At 39.0% G+C, this 23,654-nt stretch overlaps 1 protein-coding gene across 5 annotated transcripts in view; it reads left to right on the forward strand.

Annotated features, from left to right (window-relative positions):
- AMPD3 (adenosine monophosphate deaminase 3) overlaps positions 1 to 22,545 on the forward strand; it is a 52,339-nt gene extending 29,794 nt beyond the window's left edge. For all 5 annotated transcript variants that reach the window (XM_024196699.2, XM_024196707.2, XM_024196724.3 and 2 more), the window contains exons 7-15: positions 5,075 to 5,269; positions 5,607 to 5,738; positions 6,846 to 7,009; positions 8,578 to 8,704; positions 9,602 to 9,765; positions 15,081 to 15,201; positions 17,070 to 17,243; positions 18,293 to 18,403; positions 20,704 to 22,545. In XM_024196699.2, coding sequence (XP_024052467.1) covers positions 5,075 to 5,269; positions 5,607 to 5,738; positions 6,846 to 7,009; positions 8,578 to 8,704; positions 9,602 to 9,765; positions 15,081 to 15,201; positions 17,070 to 17,243; positions 18,293 to 18,403; positions 20,704 to 20,916 — 1,401 coding nt within the window. In that variant the 3' untranslated portion in view covers positions 20,917 to 22,545. The remainder of the gene's footprint in view (positions 1 to 5,074; positions 5,270 to 5,606; positions 5,739 to 6,845; positions 7,010 to 8,577; positions 8,705 to 9,601; positions 9,766 to 15,080; positions 15,202 to 17,069; positions 17,244 to 18,292; positions 18,404 to 20,703) is intronic.
- The last annotated feature ends 1,109 nt before the right edge of the window (positions 22,546 to 23,654 follow it).

The following is a 23,654-nucleotide window of genomic DNA, read 5'->3' on the forward strand; positions in this document are numbered from 1 at the left end:
TCTATTGTCTGTATGTGATGTAATTAAGGTAGAATGTATAAGGTCTTTGGGGCAGGGACTTCTTGTTAGATCTGTCTATAGAACCCTTAGCACACTTTGGGCACCGTATCAAGAACTCCTCAAAAAGGAGCCTAGTTTTGCAATTTTTGTACACACACACAGACCCCTATCTGAGTGAAAATGGGCTTCCATTTTTGAGCAATGATTTCTTTCATAATGGAAAAGTAATGTACACAGTTATTTTTACCATAAGCATATGAAAATGTAGCCATTGTGATGAAATTTCAAATAAAGCCAAATTTGTGGAGCGGTGAGGATGGGTTGATCATACAGCACTACAAAACAACTTATGCTGCATTCAAAGACAAACTCTTGCACAACTCCAGTCAAAATCATATATGAGGACATATTTACTCAGGTTTCTGTTTTTAGCTGGTTTATCCAAGTTGATTTCCATCTTCAGACTTTGAATTGTCAGTGTGCATAAATGTGTGCTAATAAATTATGTAGTACAGTATATGGATCACTTTTCCAAGTACATTCCAGAAGCTCAGGACTGCATTATACGCAAATAAATGTTGTTGTGTTAGTTTGCCACATTCATGGAGGTCAAAATTTATTGGGTATATTTCAGGAAGGTAGCCAGAGAATCTGCAGTTGTCTGGCAGAAATAGTGACAGAGGTACCAGGAAAGTGATCACACTACTGGGTAATGAATAGATTTAGAAAATGAGTGGAGTCATGTTTCCCTGGGAATAAGCTTCCTGATCTTAACTCAGATATGGTGGCATCTGTGGCAGAGTAGTGAGAACACCTTTGAGGCATTACATGATCCTCTTGAATCACCCATGTATTGTTGAGAGAAAACAATTGTTTCTGAGTAGAGTGACTTTAAAGAAGCTTCAATTGCTGATCGGTCACGATCTTTGACAGCAAATAAATAAGCTTCCAGTCTTTTCCTTCAACAAAAGTGTGTTCATTTTTGGGTTGAAAAGGAGGGAATGGTTATCTACAAGGTTTATGAATTACAAGAGGTTGAGTCCCCTCTAGTTCTACAGCATCTGGGAGTTGCATTCTACACTCTACTCAGGTTTGCTAAAGGTTGGATTTTATGTTTAACTGTTTTCCCTGGAAGTTAGGTCACATACTGTATCTATTAACTGTACCTGAGGCACTTAGTGAATCAGCCAAACCAACTAGTTTCTAGTATTTCATTGGTCAAGAGAATATTGACAGTGAACATGGTTCCTATGTCCAGAATCAAAATCTTTCAACACCCTGAGCATCTGTAAGGGCTGGTCTACACTATGAATTTATGTCCCTGAGAGAAATAGCTATGCTGAGCTGACGTAGACAGTGCTTCCCACAGAAAGCGCAGCAAAGGTTGAGACTGTGTAGACCAGGGGTCGGCAACCTTTCAGAAGTGGTGTGCCGAGTCTTCATTTATTCACTCTGATTTAAGGTTTCTCATGCCAGTAATACATTTTAACATTTTTTTAGAAGGTCTCTTTCTGTAAGTCTATAACATAACTAAACTATTGTTGTGTGTAAAGTAAATAAGGTTTTAAAATGTTTAAGAAGCTTCATTTAAAATTAAATTAAAATGCAGAGCCCCCCGGACTGGTGGCCAGGACCCAGGCAATGTGAGTGCCACTGAAAATCAGCTCGTGTGCCGCCTTTGGCGCACGTGCCATAGGTTGCCTACCCCTGGTGTAGACCTTGCCTGCTGATTGTAGGGTCCCTGGGGCTAGAACCTGGAGTAGCAGATGGGAAGTGGCATAGGATTGTTAGAGATATGAGGCAGATAGCTGGTCCACAGAGACTGTGATACCCCAGAAGCAGAGTGGAGGGGGCGACTATATAGCGGCCTAGCCAGAGGGCTGAATCACAGAGAGTATGCGGAGTCCTGGAGAGCGAGAGGGCCTGCAGGCCCAGTGAGCAACAGAAGGGGGCACTATACAGCATGAGAGCTGATCCCTAGACCTAGCCACAAGGGGGTGCCCTAGGGGTGAGTGAACCCCAACATGGCTCTGATTACAATATATCTCTTCTGCAATCCTTCCAGCATGAGCCCTGGTGCGGGCGCACACACACACACACACACACACACACAGGCCTGCCCGCCCACAGGCAGTCTACAAATGCAGATGTTGTATTTGCATAAATACACACTCAGCTTGTGCATGAAGATGTGGGGAGTTTTCATGAGCAAATGGATGTGCCAGGAAATAATAGGGCAACTAAAGAAGCCGGATAGCAATTGGCCCTAAATGTGCCATGTACTGATCAATATTGAACTAGGTGGTTACTTTATATGGGTAATTGAGGTGATGTAGCATACAGCAGAAAGTTAGTTCCTATTCAGAGAGGTCTATAATACACAGCTAAATGCACAATAAACACCCCTGTATTTAAAGCAGTAAAAATAGCTTTGTTGCTTACATCATTATGCTTGTCAGAGTATAAGCATAGACACTCAACAGCTCTACACTTAACTTAGGGCATATCTACACTTAAAATACTATAGTGGCACAGCTACTGCTGAGCCACTACAGTGCTCCAGCCCAGACATTACCTATGCTGACTGAAGAGGTGATAGCTAGGTATGTTTACCTTCCATGGGCTTTCATTCCCACAACTCCTCTGGGTAAACCTCTTCTGCCACAGACCGGATCCTATGGCTTTTGTGCCCTTATGGATTTCTTCCTACCTACCTTCCTGTGCCCAGAGGACAACTGGATCCTCTCTTTGCAACTGTCTTCTACAGTCAATCTCATGGCTTTATAGAAGCCCAGCCTGCTCCTAACCAGCTGGGCTTCATCTTCAATTAGTGCTTATCAGCCAAGCCTGACTCCTCCGCAGCTACAGCCTGTAGGGTTAATTGACCCAATCTCACACCAGCCCAGCTAGGGTGAAGGTGGTGTGGAAGAAAACCTCCTCACAAGCCCCCAGGGGAAATTTGGATTGAATCAACCAGAATTTCTCATGCAGGTTCACACCAAGTGCTACTCTGGAACAGCAACTCTGCCACTTCATTAATGGGGTGCAGCTCTGCTGGTGGGTTCAGTAGAGCTCTGACCCCATTACTACTCAACCCCTTTCAAGTACTTATAGCAGCACTTCTCTTTCAAAGGAGACTATGGCCAATTCCTGCCCAGGGAAACAAGGGGAGGGGGCAATTTGGGGAACACTCCCAATTCCCTTCCCTCTTCTATGCTCCCTTGTTCAGTTATGCACAAGTGAGCCCTAAGTGCAAGGGGAGTGGGTCATTGTGTGTACAAGTTGGATGCACCCCCACGTATTGCACATGCAGTTGAAGGAGAAAGCTGAAAAATAAAGTCCCCAGTTGTTACTTTGAATATGTTACGTTGCATGTTGCAAAGTAGTCTTCATAGAAGGCACAGTAGCAGTATGATCTCCTGGACAGAAGAATGTAAGCTCCCTACGATTCCTGGGGTGCTGCAGGAGAGGAGTGTCAGAAAGCTCAGGAAATCAAAATGTTTTCCGATCCCAGTATGCTTCACCTCCTATTGAATAATTTGTATTGTGTGAAAGGTATAAATGGCAGGGACATTAACTGCAAGTCTGTTATAGCAATTGCTACTACTAGTTGCCTACTCATTTGCACAGTTTTTGAATGGACTGTCATTTTGCCTAATAGTCCTGATGAAGAGTAAAATAGATGGCCTTCCTGCAAGTTTACTTCTGAGCTAATTTTATTGCTGGTTTATTTTCCTTCTGAACAGAAAAACCCCAAATGGATTATTTTATGTCCATCAGTAAAGCTCTTGGGTCTGATTGTTAGAAATGCTGAGCACCCGATGCTCCAATGGAAGTGAGATGTGGCTGCCTAGCATCTCTGGAAAGCAAACCCTTTGAGTGTATTTGTTTCTGTAACCAAAACAAAGACATTCTGAAACTTCTAGGCAGAACTAGGGTCTCAAAATGGAAGGGGCATTCCCTGAAGCAAGCTCTGTGGCCCTCTGTATTTTCTCTCATTGCAAGAGGAGGTTAAAGAAGCTCTACACTCTAGCCCTGCAGTTAGGCCAGCATCACTGCATTATAGTGAAACTTGGAAAACTACTGAGTACTTCTGAATAAAGTGCTTGGCTTGTGTGTTTTCTCTCAAATGGCCTCAGCTATTTGTGTGTCGAAGAGGCATATCAGAGCTACTGTTTGTTTGCCACATAATAGCAAACAGCTAAAGACCATAAGTCTCTTCAAGTCAGAAGAAATCCACAACCACCCTACTAGTCTGCTCAAAGACATCAGTGATTCATAAATGGATCCAATAATATGGTGGTATATAAATTACAAAATGGGTCCTCAAAAGGTGAAGCCATTTTCTTAATATCAGTTACGGGTCAAATCCCATCTCACACCAAGCTCTGCTGTGACCGTGAAGATCCCTGACAACAGTAGAACTGTCGTTCCACTGTATGGAGGGAAGGGATCGCACAAGTGAAGCACACAACAGAGTCTGGAATGGTGCGGGAGAGGAACAGATGAGGAAAGAGGACACGCGCAACTACACAGATCCAGCAGCTATTCTACAACACAATGAAGGATTACAGCATTGTACTGGCAGCAGTATGCCTGAGACTGCACAGAATGCCTGTGGAGCAGCAGTGCTCCCACTTTGCAGCGTGAGGGGAAGGATTCTATTTAGCCCTGGAAAGAGATCATCCATGTACAACCCTGTTACTCAACTTCTCTTCCATTGGGGATGGGGGGCAGGATGTTGTCCTAAGAGTTCCAGGTTTTTTATCATCTCTCTTTAGTTTAATCTATCAGTGGTTTTTATGTTCTAGTTTAAAATTGTGGAAAAATAGAATACCCTTAAAAAAATATTCACTGAGCACTATGTTAATTTAATATAACCCTTCCCCCTCTCCCTCACCCCTTGGGACCCAGGAGCGGAAACATTTTGAGGGATGTAATATCCCATGCCATCTGATTCCTAAAGAGAAATATTGTGTGACATTTTTATAATTCTGTATGACACACAGGTACTTGGATAGATAAAGGGCATGTACTATCTGCTAAACAAGAGTAATCTGTTTTTTTATTTCAGGTTGATACTCATATCCACGCTGCTGCCTGCATGAATCAGAAACATTTGCTGAAGTTTATTAAGCGCACTTACAAAACAGAGTTAAATCGGATTGTTGCAGAGAAAGAAGGCAAGAAGATGACTTTAAAGCAAGTGTTTGAGAGCCTTCACATGGATCCTTATGACCTCACTGTAGACTCTTTAGATGTCCATGCTGTAAGTCTATTCCCTCAACAAATAAAATAGAGAAAAATCAGCTCTCTATGAGTGCAAACTGCTTGGGGAGAAGGGAAGGGAAGGGACAGAGTTTTTTGCTGCATCCATTGAATGATATTTAAAAAAAAAAAAATACACCCAAAAAAACCAGTGCTTAAATTATTTGTCACTATCATGTAAACAAGGATTTAACTTAGGCTGTTTCTTTCCTAACAGTTTTGTGGCTAGAAAACAATCTTAGTAGAAAACAAATATATTAATTTGATTTATAACATGGTTAGGTATTTCCTAACCACTAGTATTTGGATACCTATACTGAGATTTTTTTTCCCTCCAGGGTCGCCAAACATTTCATCGGTTTGATAAATTTAACTCCAAGTACAATCCAGTTGGTGCCAGTGAGCTAAGGGACTTGTACCTGAAAACTGAAAACTACCTTGGTGGTGAATACTTTGCTCGTATGGTCAAGGTAAATAAGATTTGTACCAGGGATATCATTTCAGAAAAATTCTGGAGGAGAGAGAGGAAGTTGTGGTAAGCATATAGAAACATAAAAGGTGATTACATATCCTGCAAGGTCTGTGTGTGTGTGGTGTGTGTGAGAGGGAGAAAGACATAATGGAGCATATATACCTATGAAAAGGTGGGGGGGGATGGGGATTGCCTACCTTGCCCCATAAGTGATGCCCCTTATTTGTATCTCTCCAGCTGTAATGGCACAGTATTTTGTAGAAGTAATTTACAGTATGTACAGTGGTTCGGAGATTCCCAAAGGCTTCAGGCTGCTGTACCAAGTTACCAGACTGAGACCTCTGTTGAGCCAGTCACTGCCTGCTGTTTCCTGTATAATTGTACATGCTCTAACTTGCAGGGGAGCTTGGGCTTTTCCAAGCCTCCTCAATCTTGTGCAGTTACAAATTAATGGGAAGCAGCCACTGGTAGAACATTATGGTTCAGGACATGATAGGGAGCCCTCAGCACTAGAAATTAAAGACTGAGGAGCTAGGAATGGTATACATACACAATTTCTGCAAAAGTCCTCTTGCAACAAAATAGTGTGGAGGAGAGGCCACCTGCATATGCATTACTCAGTTTCTTTCCACACCTACACAGGTGTTTGACTAAAACTAATAGCATAACTTTTTCAGGAGGCAATTGACATACATATTCTGGGCCTGATTCTCCATTGTCCTGCACACCGTGTAGTCATTTACAACAGTGTAAAGGGGGTGCAAAATGCTATCATTCTGATTACATGTAGGATATAGTGGTGTAAGTGACTCCACAAGGCACAGGGAAGGCCCTCTGAAGCCAAAGGTTGCATTTAAATCCACACTGTTTTAAAGATTTCAAAGTAAGCTACTAAATGACATTCCTTCCTGCATGCTAACTGGGATAGTTTAGCAGGAATGACAAGAGATTCCTTTTATGTTTAACAGTTGCTAGACTCAGATCGGCTGCATTCCATTGTAGAGCAGGTCTGAGAAAAAAAGTGTGGTAGACAAAAACAACACCAACTGTGCATGGTATGTTGTGTCCTTACATAAGCAAACATTAATAAGTTGTTCTCCAATAGGAAGTAGCTCGTGAGCTAGAAGAAAATAAATACCAGTATATGGAACCTCGGTTATCCATTTATGGGCGGTCTCCAGATGAATGGCAGAATTTGGCAATATGGTTCATTGAACACAAGGTTTATTCACCCAACATACGCTGGATAATTCAGGTTCCCAGAATTTAGTAAGTAAGCAGGAGTTATTGGTAATGAGAACAGAATAAAATCTTGCAAAGGGACGCATTTTCTCTTCTACTATCACCTTAGCTTTACCAGCTGTTCTGTACTTCTTTCTTTTCTTTTTCTTTTTTTTTTTTAAATAAAAATATCTGGGAATTTTCCTTGTGGCTAATTGCATGGCTGCTTCAATACTGCAGGTTTCCTTTGTGGGACTAAAGTTTATTCTTCTTCAAGCTTTTCAAAACTAGTGACTTCCTCCAAAAATATTTACAAGCATCTAACTCAAATGACTTTTTTTTTAATGTTGAAAAGATTTTTTATCAAAAGCAGGTCAAAATATCACTTACAGTTTTGATTACTGAAACAGTCAGAATCTGATTCCAGAAATGCTGCATAAGGAGAGGGAAATGCTTTCCAAACTTTGTGTCAGAGAGTTTTCTGCAAGATCATGACTAATTGATTCAATTAACATGGTACTTCAACCAAAACAAATTATAAATTACAAAATTAAATCAATATCAGTTTTCACCCAATCTTTTAGCATTCTTAGGGACTACTATACTAAGCGATGTATGCTGTAACTAATGAGTTTTGTCATAGATATTTGTCATAGTAGATGGTGGCTGAATTGCGTGTTTTGAATTTAGGCAGCTGGAAAATTAGTATGAGGAGTTGTCAGCAAAGCATAGCTACCCCTGAGCATATTGCTCATTGGGGAGAGAGTTCTTCTCCTTTAACTTTCCTGCACAACATTATAAATCAGGGGATGACCATTGCAATAGTCATGCAAACTGGGACTATCAAAAGAGAAACTTCAGTTTTACAAAGTGACAGAACATTTTACTTTCCTTTGCAATAGCTTCATTTGGAAAATTGAATAACACAATTACCTCTCCTTTCCACTTTCAGTGCCTGGATTCCTTTAAGGAAATGGGTTACTTATTCTCATGATTGATACATTTCTCAGGATGGATACATGGCACTAACATTTATTATTATTAAAACAATGAGGAGTCTGGTGGCACCTTAAAGACTAACAGATTTATTTGGGCATAAGCTTTCGTGGGTAAAAAACCCACTTCTTCAGATGCATGGCGTGAAAATTACAGATGCAGGCATAAATATACGTATATATAAATATATAATAAATATATATAAATATACATAAATATATGCCTGCATCTGTAATTTTCACACCATGCATCTGAAGAAGTGAGTTTTTTACCCACGAAAGCTTATGCCCAAATAAATCTGTTAGTTTCTAAGGTGCACCAGACTCCTCGTTGTTTCTGTGGATACAGATGAACACAGCTATCCCTCTGATATTTATTATTATTATTACTGACACTGCAGTAGCATCTAGGACCCCATTGTGTTAGGTTCTGTACAGACACAGAACAAAGAAAATAAAGGACAGCCCTGGTCCCAAAATATATATTTGTGTAGCACCAACCATGTGATAAATGCTTTGGATTTCTGAATCCAGACAGAATATGACCCTAAAATGTTTTCTGAGGAAAAAAGTTGGCTGATTAATGAAAAATAGTTACAGTTGTATATCTGCTTCTTTCAGTGACATATTTAGGTCAAAAAATCTTCTGGCTAATTTTGGGGAAATGTTAGAGAACATCTTCTTACCTCTGTTTGAGGCAACCATCAATCCCAAAGATCACAGGGAGCTGCACCTCTTCCTCAAATATGTAAGTATGTATGACTCTTCTGTGCCTTACTCCAAATGGATCCTCTCTTCACAATTAGATTTTTAGTTTCTGTATAGGGGAGATGGTGAAAGCCACTGACATTATTAATAAAAACCCTTCTGTGAAGATAGCTGTTAATATTTTTTAAACACTCATATGCCTCAGTAAAAATATAGGTAAGAATGTGTTGACAAGCAATCACCATTTATTTAACCTGGAAGCAGCACAGGGCTCCTTCCAATAGTCCTGTCTGTAGAAGAGAGTAGTGAATCTACATTCATGCTAGTGCAGAGAGCAAGAACAAGCTCTGGTAAGCACCACAAAAGCCCCTTTTGCTGGCTCCCTGCAGAATAAAAAGTTATTTGAAAAAACTCAGTTCCTTAAACAATAAAGACCTCCATAGCGGTCCTTCAACAATCAAAGAAAAACACTAATTATGCTTCTTAATATATGTCCATATCACCTCACGCTCTTAATTTGTCCAGTCAATTGCCTTCATGTTGAGAAAGGGCTACTAAATCGATGATTCAGCTTTAATAAAGTATGCACAAAATGTTAATACCAATTTGGATTATGTAAAGCTACATAATTACATTAGTTTAATTTTGAAAGCTGCAGCTGATCAGTTCCAAAATTTCCAGCAAATGTTCTAGCCATGGAGCAGAACTGCTGCTTCAGTTGTTATGACACACATCACAGAAGAACTGCCTTCTGCATCCTGTGCATCTTGGAACGATGCTCTAGAATAGCAGAGTGGCAGGATTGCTGACTGAAGGAGGGCAAGTACTTACAGGTGGAGGTGGATATTTTAATATTATAATAAAACTAGAATTGATAGTTCTGAAACTTGCTTATTCAAAAAAAAAAAAAAAGGTTCCTATGAATCCCTTTTCATAGGTGACTGGCTTTGACAGTGTTGATGATGAGTCCAAACATACCGACCACATGTTCTCTAACAGAAGTCCTAACCCTGAGATCTGGACCAGTGAAAAGAATCCTCCATATAGTTATTATTTGTATTACATGTATGCCAACATCATGGTGCTCAACAACCTTAGAAAGTAAGTAGTAATTTTCCTCCATACCATTCTGTGTTTATCTTTGGTGGAAAAATGGGGTAGAGAGGATTAAAATAATCATCTTGGACCCAGTCTAAATTTATGCCCAGTTTTGATTTTGTTATTTTAAAACTCAGAACATTTTTAGGTCCAGTTTTGAAGTCAAATAAAATATTTAGAATTGTGTCTGGGATTGTTAGGTGACAGATAAATACTATAACTTAAATTATGGCACTCACACTTACTTACCTCCACCAACAAAAAATGTAAGTATTTGTTTCAACCGAAAATGTGTCTTTAAAACACAGTTGGCTCTCTGTGGCTTACCTGGCCTTTATTCAGGGTGTATTTCTGAGTTTAGGGTGCCCCAGATAGCTCCTCTGTGATGCAGTACCACAAGTTTGTCAGTACTTTCTTGTTCTGTAGTATGGTTCTCTACGTCTTTTCCACTCTACCCGTATTGTAAATTATTACCACCAAGTATTTCAGAGATACTGTATTGCAGGGGTCAGCAACGTTTGGCACGCGGCTCACCAGGGTAAGCACCCTGGTGGGCCGGGCCAGTTTTTTTACCTGCTGACGCGGCAGGTTCGGCCGATTGCGGCCCCCACTGGCCGCAGTTCACCGTCCCGGGCCAATGGGGTCGGCGGGAAGCCGCAGCCAGCACATCCCTCGCCCGTGCCGCTTCTCGCCGCCCCCATTGGCCCGGGACAGCGAACCGCGGCCAGTGGGGGCCGCGATCGGCCGAACCTGCCGCGTCAGCAGGTAAATAAACTGGCCCGGCCCGGTAGGGTGCTTACCCTGGCGAGCCGCGTGCCAAACATTGCCGACCCCTGCTGTATTGTATTAATAATAAAAACATTGAAATCTTGACTCAACCACAGCCCTTTATCAAAGATACAGGAAATCCTAATTGTTGATTAATATGTAGCCAATTGATTAAATATTCTTAATGAACCACAAGTGTGGTAATAAGTCAACCACTTCCTATCCTATTAACCCTGAAATAAGAGAGAATCCTTTCTACATAGCTGGTCCAGATGTTTATCACACTGAGGATTCTGCAGCTTCTTTGCAAATTCAGTCAACTTTTGGTCTTGTGACCCTGAATGAGAAGGAGAGAGGAGTTCAGTGAGATCTGTTTAACACTCTACTCGAAAAACTCTGGGGTCCCATACAATTACCTCAGTTTTGTATACCCTGATTTCAGGGCTCTTCGGAAGGAGCCACCCTCTGATTTCTGTTGGTCAGTTGCCCACTGACTCTCTGTTTCTCTGATGCTTCCATTGATTTGCAGTAGATGGCATCAGTGTATAACAAATTTCTTTCATGCTTCCTTCAGTCAGATGGTTTAATTCATTTAATAGATTGTATTTCATTATTTGTCCTGACTATTCATTGGGATCCCCCTCTTTAAGCAATTTCTCTTAATATTCTAAAATTATACCCTGGCTAGATATCTTTCAACATTCTTTTTTCCTTCTAGTGCCATACAATTCTTACGACTTCTAGGGTGCAACCACCATTTTCAAAGAAATGAAACAAAATCCCTTACAATCTTTAAATCTATAGAAAATGAGCCATACATTCTTTGATTATATCTAGGGCTGTCAAATGATAAAAAAACCCTCAATTAATAGTGAGATTAAAAAATGGTTGTGATTAATCGCAGTTTTAATCACACAGTTAAACAATAATAGAATACACATTTAAATTTATTATAAATATTTTTGGATTTTTTTCTACGTTTTCAAATATATTGATTTCAATTGCAACACAGAATACAAAGTTTACAGTGCTTACTTTATATTTATTTTGTATTACAAATATTTGCACTGTAAAACAAACAACCAAAACAAATAGTTTTTTTCAATTCACCTCATACAAGTACTGTAGTGCAATCTCTTTATCATGAAAGTACAACTTAAAAATGTAGAATATTTTTTTTACATAAGTGCACTCAAAAAATAAAACTTTGGAGCCACAAGTCCTACTTTTTGTTCAGCCAATTGCTAAGACAAACATGTTTGTTTACATTTGCAGGAGATAATGCTGCTCGCTTTTGCAATGTCACCTGAAAGTGGGAACAAGCGTTCACATGGCACTGTTGTAATACAAAGTGAGCCCTGTACACTTATTGTGTTGTAACTGAAATCAGTATATTTGAAAATGTAGAAAAACATCCAAAATATTTATAATAAATTTAAATTGATATTCTATTATTGTTTAATAGTATGATTAAAACTACAATGAATTGCAAATATTTTTTAAATCTAGTTAATTTGTTTTTTGTTAATTGCTTGGATTAACTGCAATTAAGTGACAGCCCTAATTATATCTAATACTCTTCACTTAACATCTTTCCAGGCTTATTACAGTATTTGAGACATTAGAGAAACAGACAGATTATTCAGAGAGATGTGTTTCTGGTTTATCAGGCAAACACTATCAACAGTTTTTAAATTGGGCTGGAATATATAACCTTTGGACCTCTGGAACTTTCAGGGTTTTGGGTCAACAGCCAAGCTGTTCCTAACTGGTTTAAACCTACATTTTGTTTTTCCACTTCTTTGGTTCATGTGACACTGTCTGGAGTGGCTCACGACCGTCAGTGCCAACCTCAGGACAGACTGTCAAAAAGCAGAACAGAAACCCCAAACTGGTGGTATGTTCTATAATTAGATTTTATCAACCCAGTAACAACTGTGAACTCCTAAAGCACTGTAACAGTTTTACCATGGAGTCACAGATAGTCCCCTTGGGCATGCCAGTTTATCTTGCCACCCAGGCAAGCTGGACTATGTGATAGATGGTTACTTTACATCAAAAATCACAACAATAGTCATGTTATTCCCAGTCCCAAAGGACCAAGCACTTACCCCAGGTCGATTGTACTCATATCTCAAACCAAAGACAACACCTGTAGCTACTCCTGTAACAAACAAACTAATGATTTATTAACTGAGAAAAGAAATGAAAGTTATTTACAAGGTTAAAACAGGAAACACACATACATGAGTTAGTCTTTGATTTAAAAAGGTAATATAAGCTTCTATATTAAGCAGCTCTGTATGTCCTTTTGGGCTGACCCATGCCAAGCAGCATGGGGATCTCTTGCTTATGTTTAGGAATCATTGCCCCTCAAAGTTCAGACAGCATAAAGAGACCTAGTTTCTTCTTCTCAAGGATTTTTATCCTCTTCTCCCCAGAGTCCAAACTGATGGAACAAATGTGGGTGTCTGATAAAAGTGGGGAGGGCAATCAACATTTGGCTCATTTGGTTTCAAAGGCCCTCTTGTCTGCAGGGCCAGCACTTTACACTAAATTAATGTGTCTTTTCTTGTTTAGTGAGTTACATAATTACAGAGGTTTACAATGCAAACACTCAATATAACTTTACACCATGGGATACAGATATTATAAGTAGGATTATGATGTGCAGCATCCTACAAGTATTCCATAAAGTCTAAACATTAAACACATTCTTACAACTCTAATATCTGTTTTAACTATAGTAACCCACAGGTAAGCCAGCTATGCATTTGTCGGTGTTCAGAGAGGCCCTGGGCCTTGGCATGAGTTGGCACCTGGCAAGCCAACATCACAGTTCCTATTTAACATATGAGACAATTAGGTACTCTGCACAGAAAGGGTGCAGTTACACTTGTCTGTTGCTTGGCCGTGGTTCTCCTTAGCTAGACCAAGAGAGATGGAAATCTCATCCATAGGTAAAATTACGGGAGTCTTTGGTTTGAGAAATTAACAGTAGTTGGAAAAATCTTTATCAAGCATAAGAGCTTTCCTTTCCTGGGAACTGTGTATTTTAGCTTTAACTTAATTAATGCTCTCCAGGCAAGGTGTCTCATCTGTTGGGATAGGCCAATTGACTATCATTGTCCTTAGGGCTGAGAAGAGGCTAAAGTTTGGAATGCGCATAAAGGTGATTTCCAGAAGATAATTAAAAGGGAAGAGAGAGAAATTGCCAACACCATATTTTGATGTATATGGATCTTAAAGAAGTCACTTAACCTCTCTGTGCCTGTTTATCTACTGCACTGGTGTAATAATATTTCCCTAACTAACAGAAGTGTTGTGAGATTTGTTTCACTATCATTTGTAAAGTGTTTTGGGATCCTCCCATGGCAGATGCTATAGACTAACAAAGCATTAGCATTATTTTAATTTATCTTCTTCAAGCATTTCCTTAGTAACATTCAAAACAGTATTCCCCCTTCCCAACCCCAAACATTTCTTACTTTCACTACACCATATAATCAACAAAAACAATGACAATAAAAACTTTTTAAAATCTCCTTGAACTTATATCAAACATCTGGCTGCCTACTTGTTGACTGACTGTCTGCTACACACAGTCTTTCCTTCCACTATAAATTTAAAAATGCTTCACCTGTTTCTCCCACATTCACCATCTTGTTTCTTGTCTGGACTATTTCTCTTCAGAAATTACAAATAGCTCTCTCTCTCTCTCTCTCTCTCCGTGTGTACAGTCCTCTCCCCCCCCCCCCAAGCTTTGGGATTTATTATGGTTCGGAAGATTGTGACGAGGTATATTTCCCAACCTACTCTGAAACAAAATTCAGATATGATGTAGATTCCAAAATAACCCTCTGACTGGGGTTTCCTTTTATTACCACAGTAATTAACAAAAATACAATAAAGTTCAACTCAAGCTTGCCTGTAACTGGACGTTCCTACCTCAAGACTGCTCAGTTGCCATCCTACAGCCTCTCCCTCTAGAGAGCCACGCTAACCTTCCTGGTATCTTGGCAGGGGTAATGACGTATCTGCTTCAATGAGTCAGCAGTACTCTGTTAATCCAGTCTCAGCAGGCTCAATGCCTTTGAAGCAAACATTGCAAAACCATTTCATATTTTTGAGTAACCTGATAGCATATGCAAAGTCAACAAAGATGAAATACACCCTCAAATGATTCTATGAGTATGACTTGTAATTAAGATTACATCCCAGAACCTCTTTATACTCAGCCAATCCAAAAATGTATGTTTTTAGTCCTTTCTGTGTTTTGAGCATCTACAAAGATTAGCAGGTAATTTCAGTCTGTGCAGGGTTTGTTATGGTTTATGGAAGAAATGGTACCAGGTTAAGACACAAAAAATTTTAATTTAAGCACATCTGAGTCTAGTGAAGTAAATAATTACTCTTAGATATGTTTTCCCATTCATGTGTTTAGTTATTTTTATGGATATTTTTCAATTGATATTAATGGCATTTACATTCAAAATGGGTGAAAAGACACCAGTTATTCTTGGGGTAGGACTTATTTTTAATTTCTGCAGGGAAAGAGGCATGAGTACCTTCTTATTTCGCCCTCATTGTGGAGAAGCTGGGTCCGTCACTCATCTGGTGTCAGCCTTTCTGACATCTGACAACATTTCTCATGGATTACTCCTGAAGAAGGTATTGCTCTTGTTGTTCATTTATCATAGTCTTAGTTTATTGAAAAAACTCAAACACATCAGACTTACCAATTAATAAAAACACCTCTACACGACCCCTCACCCTCTTGAAGAATCTAGGCAAATATAGAAGATGAAATTCTGGCCACACTGAAGTAAATGGCAAAATTCCCACTGATGTCAGTGGGGGCCAGGCTTTCATCCATTAAGAAAATCTTTGTGAAAATAATTGGCCACCGGGTGGCAGATTTGTATCAAGTCAGTAGTCATTCTGGTAAAAATACATCTTCTTTTAAATGGTGATTTACTTAGGAAGACTGAAATAAGAATCCCTCCATAGTTCGTGTGTAAATTCTTTGAATTAAAAGTTAATCTCTTATTACTATTCTAAGATTAGGAAGAATTGCTTTCATCTCCCCACAAAATGGTTCCCTAAGGCTGGTTGAAAATTTTTGATTGAAATGGATTTTTGATGGAAAATTGGGTTTTTGACAAAACACATTTTTTTATGCAAAGCGTAAGCTTTCCATGGATATTTCAATTTTTTGTTGAAAAAACCCAAGTTGAAATCTTTCAACTTGGAAACGCCACTGTAATGCTTCATGGAAGTTGTGGTTTGGGTGCCTCAGGCCCTGCAGTCTCTTTTGAGATAAGTTCCCAAGCCAAGCCACATCTCCCATGATGGCAGCCGGAGATTTCGGTGATGTCCTGCAATGGTTCAGCAAGATGGGAGCCGTGGTGCATCCTGGGAGATATAGTCTAGCCAGGGAACCTGGCCCATATTGAAGAATGAAGGAATGAGGCACCATGGTACAATATTTGAATCAAAATTTTTGGTTTTGGCCAAAAAGTTTCAGTTCTAGAATTTTTGCTGAAATATTGACATTTTGGCATTCTGCCCCTCCCCCAGTCTAGTCCTCCTGTAATTTGGCATCTGAAACAAGTTATTTAAAAAATTCAGAACATAATTGAAATCAGTGGGAACTGCTAGTACTTAGGTTCTGTGAAAATCAACCCACTAACTTAGATGCCTAAATATGGGTATAGATTTGGGTGTCTAATGTTAGGTACCTAAACTGAAAATTTTGACCTGAAGTCATATCACTATTAAGTCTCTATTAAGACTGATAGTCCTAAAATTAGACCCAGGCAGTGTGCTATAGTTTGTACATACTCACTACATTATGCTGTTCTTCTCTTTAGCCTGTCAGCTCTATTCTTGTACGACCAAGAATGGAATAAACCTGGCAGAGCTGATAAGTGTGGTGCAGGCTTGTGTCATGTATACTAGTTAGATTACAAGCCAAAAATAGTCATGAATACAGATGAGAATGAATCCCCTAGATTCTGAATACATTACATGTGCACCCATATTTATACCCTCAGCTAAATGAAAGCTCCTTCCTTTGGTTCTTTAACAACCCCACCCCCCACTACCACCACCAAACTGATCTGTTCTGTGGTGTGTTTTGGATATAACTAGTGTTCTCTAATGTACCTGTGGTGCATCTGAATTTAAGTTCTTTTTGGTAGGGACTCTGTTAGTATGGAACAGAGCTCTCCGACAGAATCATGTTCGATCACTAGGCTCTAAATAATTAATAATTGTGTTTTAATGAGAATACTGTCTCAGTGCATCCAACATGTAGAATATTTGTTGCTTTAAAAAAAAAGAAATAATGGCATTTAGAAAATATTGAAAAAAATCTGTGCAAAAAGTCACTTCAGTGCAGACTTCAGTTTTTCTGGTCATAATCCTTCCACAATCATATTCAATGAGGCTGTTTCCATTTCCTCTGATTGAAAACCTCCTTTCCTGTTATCTCACAGGGCCATTAAATAATGAATATCTTTATTGTTTTTGTACAGAGTCCAGTTCTTCAGTATCTTTATTATCTTGCACAAATTCCCATTGCCATGTCTCCACTTAGCAACAATAGCCTATTCCTTGAGTATTCAAAAAATCCACTACGGGAATTTCTACATAAGGGACTTCACATTTCTCTCTCTACAGATGATCCTATGCAATTCCATTATACAAAGGTAAGCACAACTGAAAACCTTTTTCTTTAAGGTGAATTTGTTAACAGTGCCAAAGTGGCCTGAAACACTTTATTTCTCATGGCATAGTATGTGACACCTTATGTCCTTACACACCTCTCAGTCAATGTCCCCCCTCATTCCCACTCCTCTGAAAACTGTTAGATTTCATGGGGAAATGACTAATTGCCAAATTACATTTTGTTTGTAATCCTGCCTCTTCCAGCCACTGGCTCCTCAAGTACAGAGGAAGCTCAAGAGGATGGAGCGCTCCCATGTTAGTGTCTTGATAAGCAATGTTTTAGAGGTGGGGTGCCAGGGAAGACCTGTTTCCTTTCTAATGAATGTGGTTGAAGCTTGCTGAAAAAAATGTCATTTGAGATCTCTGAAGATAAACTACAAACTGTTCATTTAATGTACTGGGCTTGATGCTCTCCTGCTCCGAGTTCCACTCAGTGCAGGAGAGGAGAGAGTGCCTGGAAACTGGTTACAACTCCCTGATTCTGTGGGCTGGTCTACACTGACCTCAACCCCAGTGTGAATTGGAGCAGCCTGTTGGCAGCTCTAACTTTTGCCATCTGAGGATCAGCAGTGCTCTAGTCTGCTTCACTCTGCCCTGCCCCTCCCCCTCTGCAATGTGCCTACAATAGGGAGCAGTTTGCGCCGGACCTTGCTGCACAAATTTTACACCAGTTGAGAGCTACCCACTGTTGGAGGAATTCTCAGGTGGCCAGTATCTGCCTCCTTGTTGCATTCAAAAGTGTCAGATCAGAAGAGAGAAACTTTCTTGGTGTATTTATCAAGCATTTAGACTGAAATTCGCAAAGCAACCTAAAGGATTTGGATGCCAATTCCTATGAATTTGAATTAATCAATCTTTCTCAGGCATCTTGAAATAGACAAAACGTTCAGTCTCCAGTAATTGAGTTTAAAGCCTAAAAACTTGAATTGTGTCCATCTAACAAAATTGTTTAATAATAGGAAATGATTACATATCAAACACAATTACTAAATAGGGTATAGCCTAACAAATCGTATTTTTGATGGTACAGGAAGCACTTATGGAGGAATATGCCATAGCAGCTCAAGTGTGGAAACTGAGCACGTGTGACTCATGTGAACTAGCAAGAAACAGCGTACTACAAAGTGGATTATCACATAAGGTAAATTTGGTTTGTTGCAAGACACATGTTGTCATTGCTTGGACTTTTTATGAATATAAAGGTATGCAACGATTTAATGAAATTTTTTTGGACTATGAAATGACTGGTGTGTGTGAAATACCTCTGGCTTCAAGGAGCATCAAGACAGAGATGCTGCATCTCCTGGAGTTACTTTGCTGAGCATATAGTATGTATGTATGCAAATAACTTTGCTTCCCAGATTAACCTCAAGAGATAGGATATCTCATTTTCATATCATCTCCTGGGAGCAGGCAGTTACATTTAACATGTATACATGCTTGGATTTCTCCGGGGATTGATGCTGGGATACAAAGACTTTAATGTAATAGATTGTCACTGATTTGACTTTTGCTTCCTACTGATCTGTGCTGAGTTCATTACAGTCTGAGTTGTCTAGTAGTATATGTGAAATAGATTTATGGTCTCAATCTAGTTCTTCATAAGACAGGTGAACATCACACTGCAGAAATCACTGCTAAAATTTGCAACCTTGTCGGTAATTTGGTCACTATATGGGAACTGAGCTCTTCCGTAAACCTGGCCCCAGTTATGTGCGCTGGGTTCTTGAAAATCTGGCACTAAGTCTAAAACAATCCTACACAGTTCCTGTTTAGTTCTTTAACAAAAATTACCAGGGATATAAAACATCTTATAAAAAGTCAGTATGCTGTCTAAATTTAAATAGAGTAAACAGTAGCAGGTGGACCATGGACTTAACTCTGTGGACATGACAAATTCTTCAGTTTTTTCTTGAAATAGACAGTATGTAGGAAAAAGATACCAGGGTTTTATCATGATTCCAGTGTAAAGTGTTTGGAAGAGACAAACCCAGCCATTTCAAACATGAATACCCATCACCATAGGTAACCGGATATATGACAACCATGGAGCAATCTTATTAGACTGGACATTGAGCTTGGTGGAATGTTGAGCCTAATAACTATTTTCTGTTCCATTGACAAAAGCAATAAATAGCAAGTCACTTGCAGAACTGGTGATTAATTATCTCCAGCCAGATGCAGACAATAGTATTCGTATTATCTGAAGGGCAAAGGATATAGCTTTAATTTCTCCCCACCTCCAGGCATAGGTTCAGATACTATTTACTTGCTCTTTGCTATGCAGTCATTACCCCACAAAAGTATTAAACTGTCATCTTTTGCTTACCAGCCTTGTTTTGAGATTCTCAAAGCAAACAAAGACACTGTGTCCATACATATATTCAGTCATTCACTTTTCTTCCTTAAACCTTTCTTTTTACTGTTGACTATCCTAATGTGAACGAAGTAGTTGATTCAGGTGGGGATTGTCTCTGTAAATCAAGACTGGATTCCTCTCTGGAAGACTTACTTTAATCAACAAAAGTTATTGGGGTTAATTGCAGGGGTAAGTGGGTGAAATTCTATGTCCTTTGTTTTATACAGCAAGTCAGACTAGATGATCTAATGGTCCCTTCAAGCCTTAAAATCTATGAATTTCTCTCCATAAAAGCTATTTTAGAGAAGCTACTTCATCTTTTCTAAGTAGGTATCTCTATCTCTTTGGAGCATCCCTTTGAGAAGCTGGCACAGGAATGTCTCTGTGGTGCATATTCTACTGCCATTCTTGCTTGCATCTTCTGGTGGTCTGATGTGACCACTGTCATCCATTTCCCCCCAAGAAATAAAGAAATGGCAACTTGCCAAGGGTATCTAAATCTCTCTCCTTAAACTCAAACTCCAGAGGTGGTAAGTTCCTGATGCAAAGCCCAACAAAACCAATGGGTCTTCCCATTAACTTCAGTGGGTTTTGGGTCAGGCTGTAACAGAGCAGCTTTACTATCACAACTAATAGAAGAAACAAATACACATATGAGCATGTCATGTGTTCTGCTCCGATAGAAAGCTATTGTGAAAACCAGCTCATAAGACTGAAGAACTCTGCTGAGGCTAACGTTAACTTTTTAGCATTAACTTTTTAAAGGATTCTAACTTTAAGTAAAAGATAATTCAGGAGAAATGGAAAAAACAGATAGGAAAAAAGCATATCTTGGTTGAACCAACCAGCATTGAACTGCATTGGCAAAGCAACATAATACAAGCAAGCTACCTACATAAAAAGAAGGTGAATGGCTAAACATCATAAATTACATGTCCAGCTCATTGTGGTTTCTTTTCACTTATCCTCAGTGCCATTCACTTAAAAAGATGCTTTTACTTGCAGTAAAAAAAAAAAAAAAAAAATCAAAGTAATTTAAAACTGACTTTTCCATAATGCTTTAAACTTTATTTTGTTCACAGGAAAAACAAAAATTCTTAGGGGTAAATTATTATAAAGAAGGGCCCGAAGGAAATGATATTCGAAAGACAAATGTGGCACAGATCCGAATGGCTTTCAGGTATGAGACACTATGTAATGAGCTCAGCTTCCTGTCTGACGCAATGAAATCAGAAGAGATTACAGCTCTATCTAAAGAGTCACAGCACCAAGAAACAAGCCAATCTTCCGCCTGACCACGTGCATTTACCATCTGCTTTTTAATAATGAATCTTCTGTGATTGACAGCTGCCTAGATACAACTGTTTGAACAATACGGAGAAAAGTATCTATGGGAGGTGGAGTTAAACAGTGTGCAAAATTATTTTCTGTTGCATTACACTCTTTTAATGTAATATCAGTTTGTACATACATTAGACTATGTAAGACTGCCGTAAACACATCAGCTCAGAATTGCATCATTTATGCTGTATACTGCGTTTTAACTGTGCTTTGCATTGTAGTTTTAAAACCAATCATAATATGAATAATGCTTGCATCTGTGATCTATAGTATTCTACTGCAAACACGAGATGCATGGTAGTACACATGCACCTGTTTTTTGTCATGACAGTTGTCAGTGGCAGTCAGACCAAACAGCATTTTTAAATGTAGCCCTTGGTTAATTAGCAGATTGTATGATGCACAATTTAGTAGAACTCATTTTCATTATGGAAAATATTTGGAGACACTTTCCAACCTGTACATAAAGTATTCAGCAATGATCTTAGAAACAAGATGTTACCAGATAATTATTGCATATCTTTTTCATCATTATGAATTGATTAAAACAGTTCCATCATGTCATTCTTATCACCCAGTATTTGGAGTGAGTGTGAAAAATAGAAGCTAACATCTTTTTGCTAATGAAAACAGAAAATTGTGTGAAAATGATTATTGTACATGTTAAACATACAATAAAATGACTTTTCAAAAGTTTTAGCTTCAATATGAAAGCACGGCCTTGAAAATGGAGAACAGATTTTGATTACATTATAACCAGAGAGAGGTGGACATGCTCAGACTAAATTATTTGGAAATTCATGTGAACAACTCTGGTCAAATGTAAAGCAGAAACAACTGACCTGAACAAAGAAAATGTGCCTATCCATTATTGGTAGAAGTTCAAGTCTCATCTCTGACCACCTTACACATTTTTGTTAATATTATTTTAGTCGGTTACACTGGGCGGTAATAACGCCATCTGTGTACATTTATATAGAAATTATCCCACTTTGAGATACACAATTTTTTATTATATGCTAACAACTTTATTTATGAAAGAGGTGGATTAGAAAAATGTAGTTACTGTAATATTTGTGATTCCTCCTCTTTTCTGCTTGGTCTTCTTTATGGCATAGCACTGATAGTCAAACTGAGATGATTAAACATACCAGTAGCACCTCATCCACTGTGAAAACTATGTGGTTTCATACAAAAAATTTTTTTGTTTTAATTGAAAATTTGCAGTTCCCCATCTAGGGCGAGATCTTGCACACCTGAAATTCCCATTGAAGGCAATATTAAGCTAACGTATAGATCTGATACTATGTTTGAACGTATGGTAAGAAAATTGCACAAAGGCTGTGCTCCAACATTCCCAGCACCCTCATTCACTTTGTTAGGAGTTTGGAGCATCCAAGCCTTTGGGTGCAATGTTTAGTCTGAACAATGTCTAAAACAAAGGGTTAGAACTGTATATTTTTGGACTATCAGCGGCACAATTTTACATCATTTTAACTGCTTCTCGCTCTTAAAGGTTGCTCTTATTGCTGTCTTCTGTCTAAGCCATTTGAATAACATGTAACCTTTTATAATTAGTCAAAGCTGTTAGTGGCCAATACCTTGTCAGCTCCTCTCCTGTTGAATGTCTCAGTGAGGTTCCAATCTGTAGCACCAAGATGGGACCCTTAATAAGAATTGATTTCAATGGGTCATTTGGTTTGCCTCTTATTATTGGACAGTAATAACACATTGACTAGCTGCTATTGCAAGGGACAACCAATTTTGCTTCCAGCGCCTGCATAGGTTCTACTGTAAATTACTGACAAATTGAGTTAATACAAAGTGTTATGTCACAACTCACACCTACATCCTTTCAAGCTTCCACTCATGTTCTTTCTCTCTCTTATTTAAGTGGCGGGAGGCCATTCATTCTCTGGTTCTGTTCTGAAATGGCGCTTTTTCTGCAGGGACTGACTTGTATTTGATCATAAATGAAACTATAGTTCCTCACAAGAACCTCCTTCCCATTTTAGAATCATAGAACTGTAGGGGTGGAAGGGCCCTCACAAGGTAATCTAGTCCATGCACCCCAACCCAAGACAGGACTAAACATACCTTGCCCATCCTTGAGAGATGTTTGTCTAACCTGTTTTTAATAAGATCAGATGATGAGGATTCCACAGTCACCTTAGGTAGCCTGTTCCAGTGCTTACCTTGTAGGCAGAAAGTTCTTCCTAATATCTAACCAGAATCTCCCTTGCTTCAAAGGACCCTTTAAGTATATACCTGGTATGAGACAGCAGAAGTTGATACAAGCCACTCATCTGCATTACTATGTCATTTATCTTTCCTTTCCATTTCACTCAAATGTTAGTGGGGCAGTTCTTGCCTGGTTGCATCAGCTCCAGTATAACAATGGGCTCTTTAGACTAGCAGAGAAAGGTATAACGCAGTCCAATGGCTGGAAGTTGAAGCTAGACAAATTCAAATGGGAAATAAGGCATACTTTTTAAACAGTGAGAGTAAGTAACCATTGGAACAATTTCCCAAGATGCAGGGAGAGGGCGTAAAATATCAATTCAGAACACTTTTCTGGGTATCCCTTGATTGTTTTCAAGAATACTGTTGTTCCATTATTTTTATTGGTGCTACGAATAAACCATATTTATTTTCATCTGAAATTCCCCCCTTGTCTATGCACCAAATCCTT

Source organism: Terrapene carolina, unplaced genomic scaffold (assembly GCF_002925995.2).
Source record: "Terrapene carolina triunguis isolate 2854851 unplaced genomic scaffold, T_m_triunguis-2.0 Scaffold96, whole genome shotgun sequence".
NCBI classification, from domain to species: domain Eukaryota; kingdom Metazoa; phylum Chordata; order Testudines; family Emydidae; genus Terrapene; species Terrapene triunguis.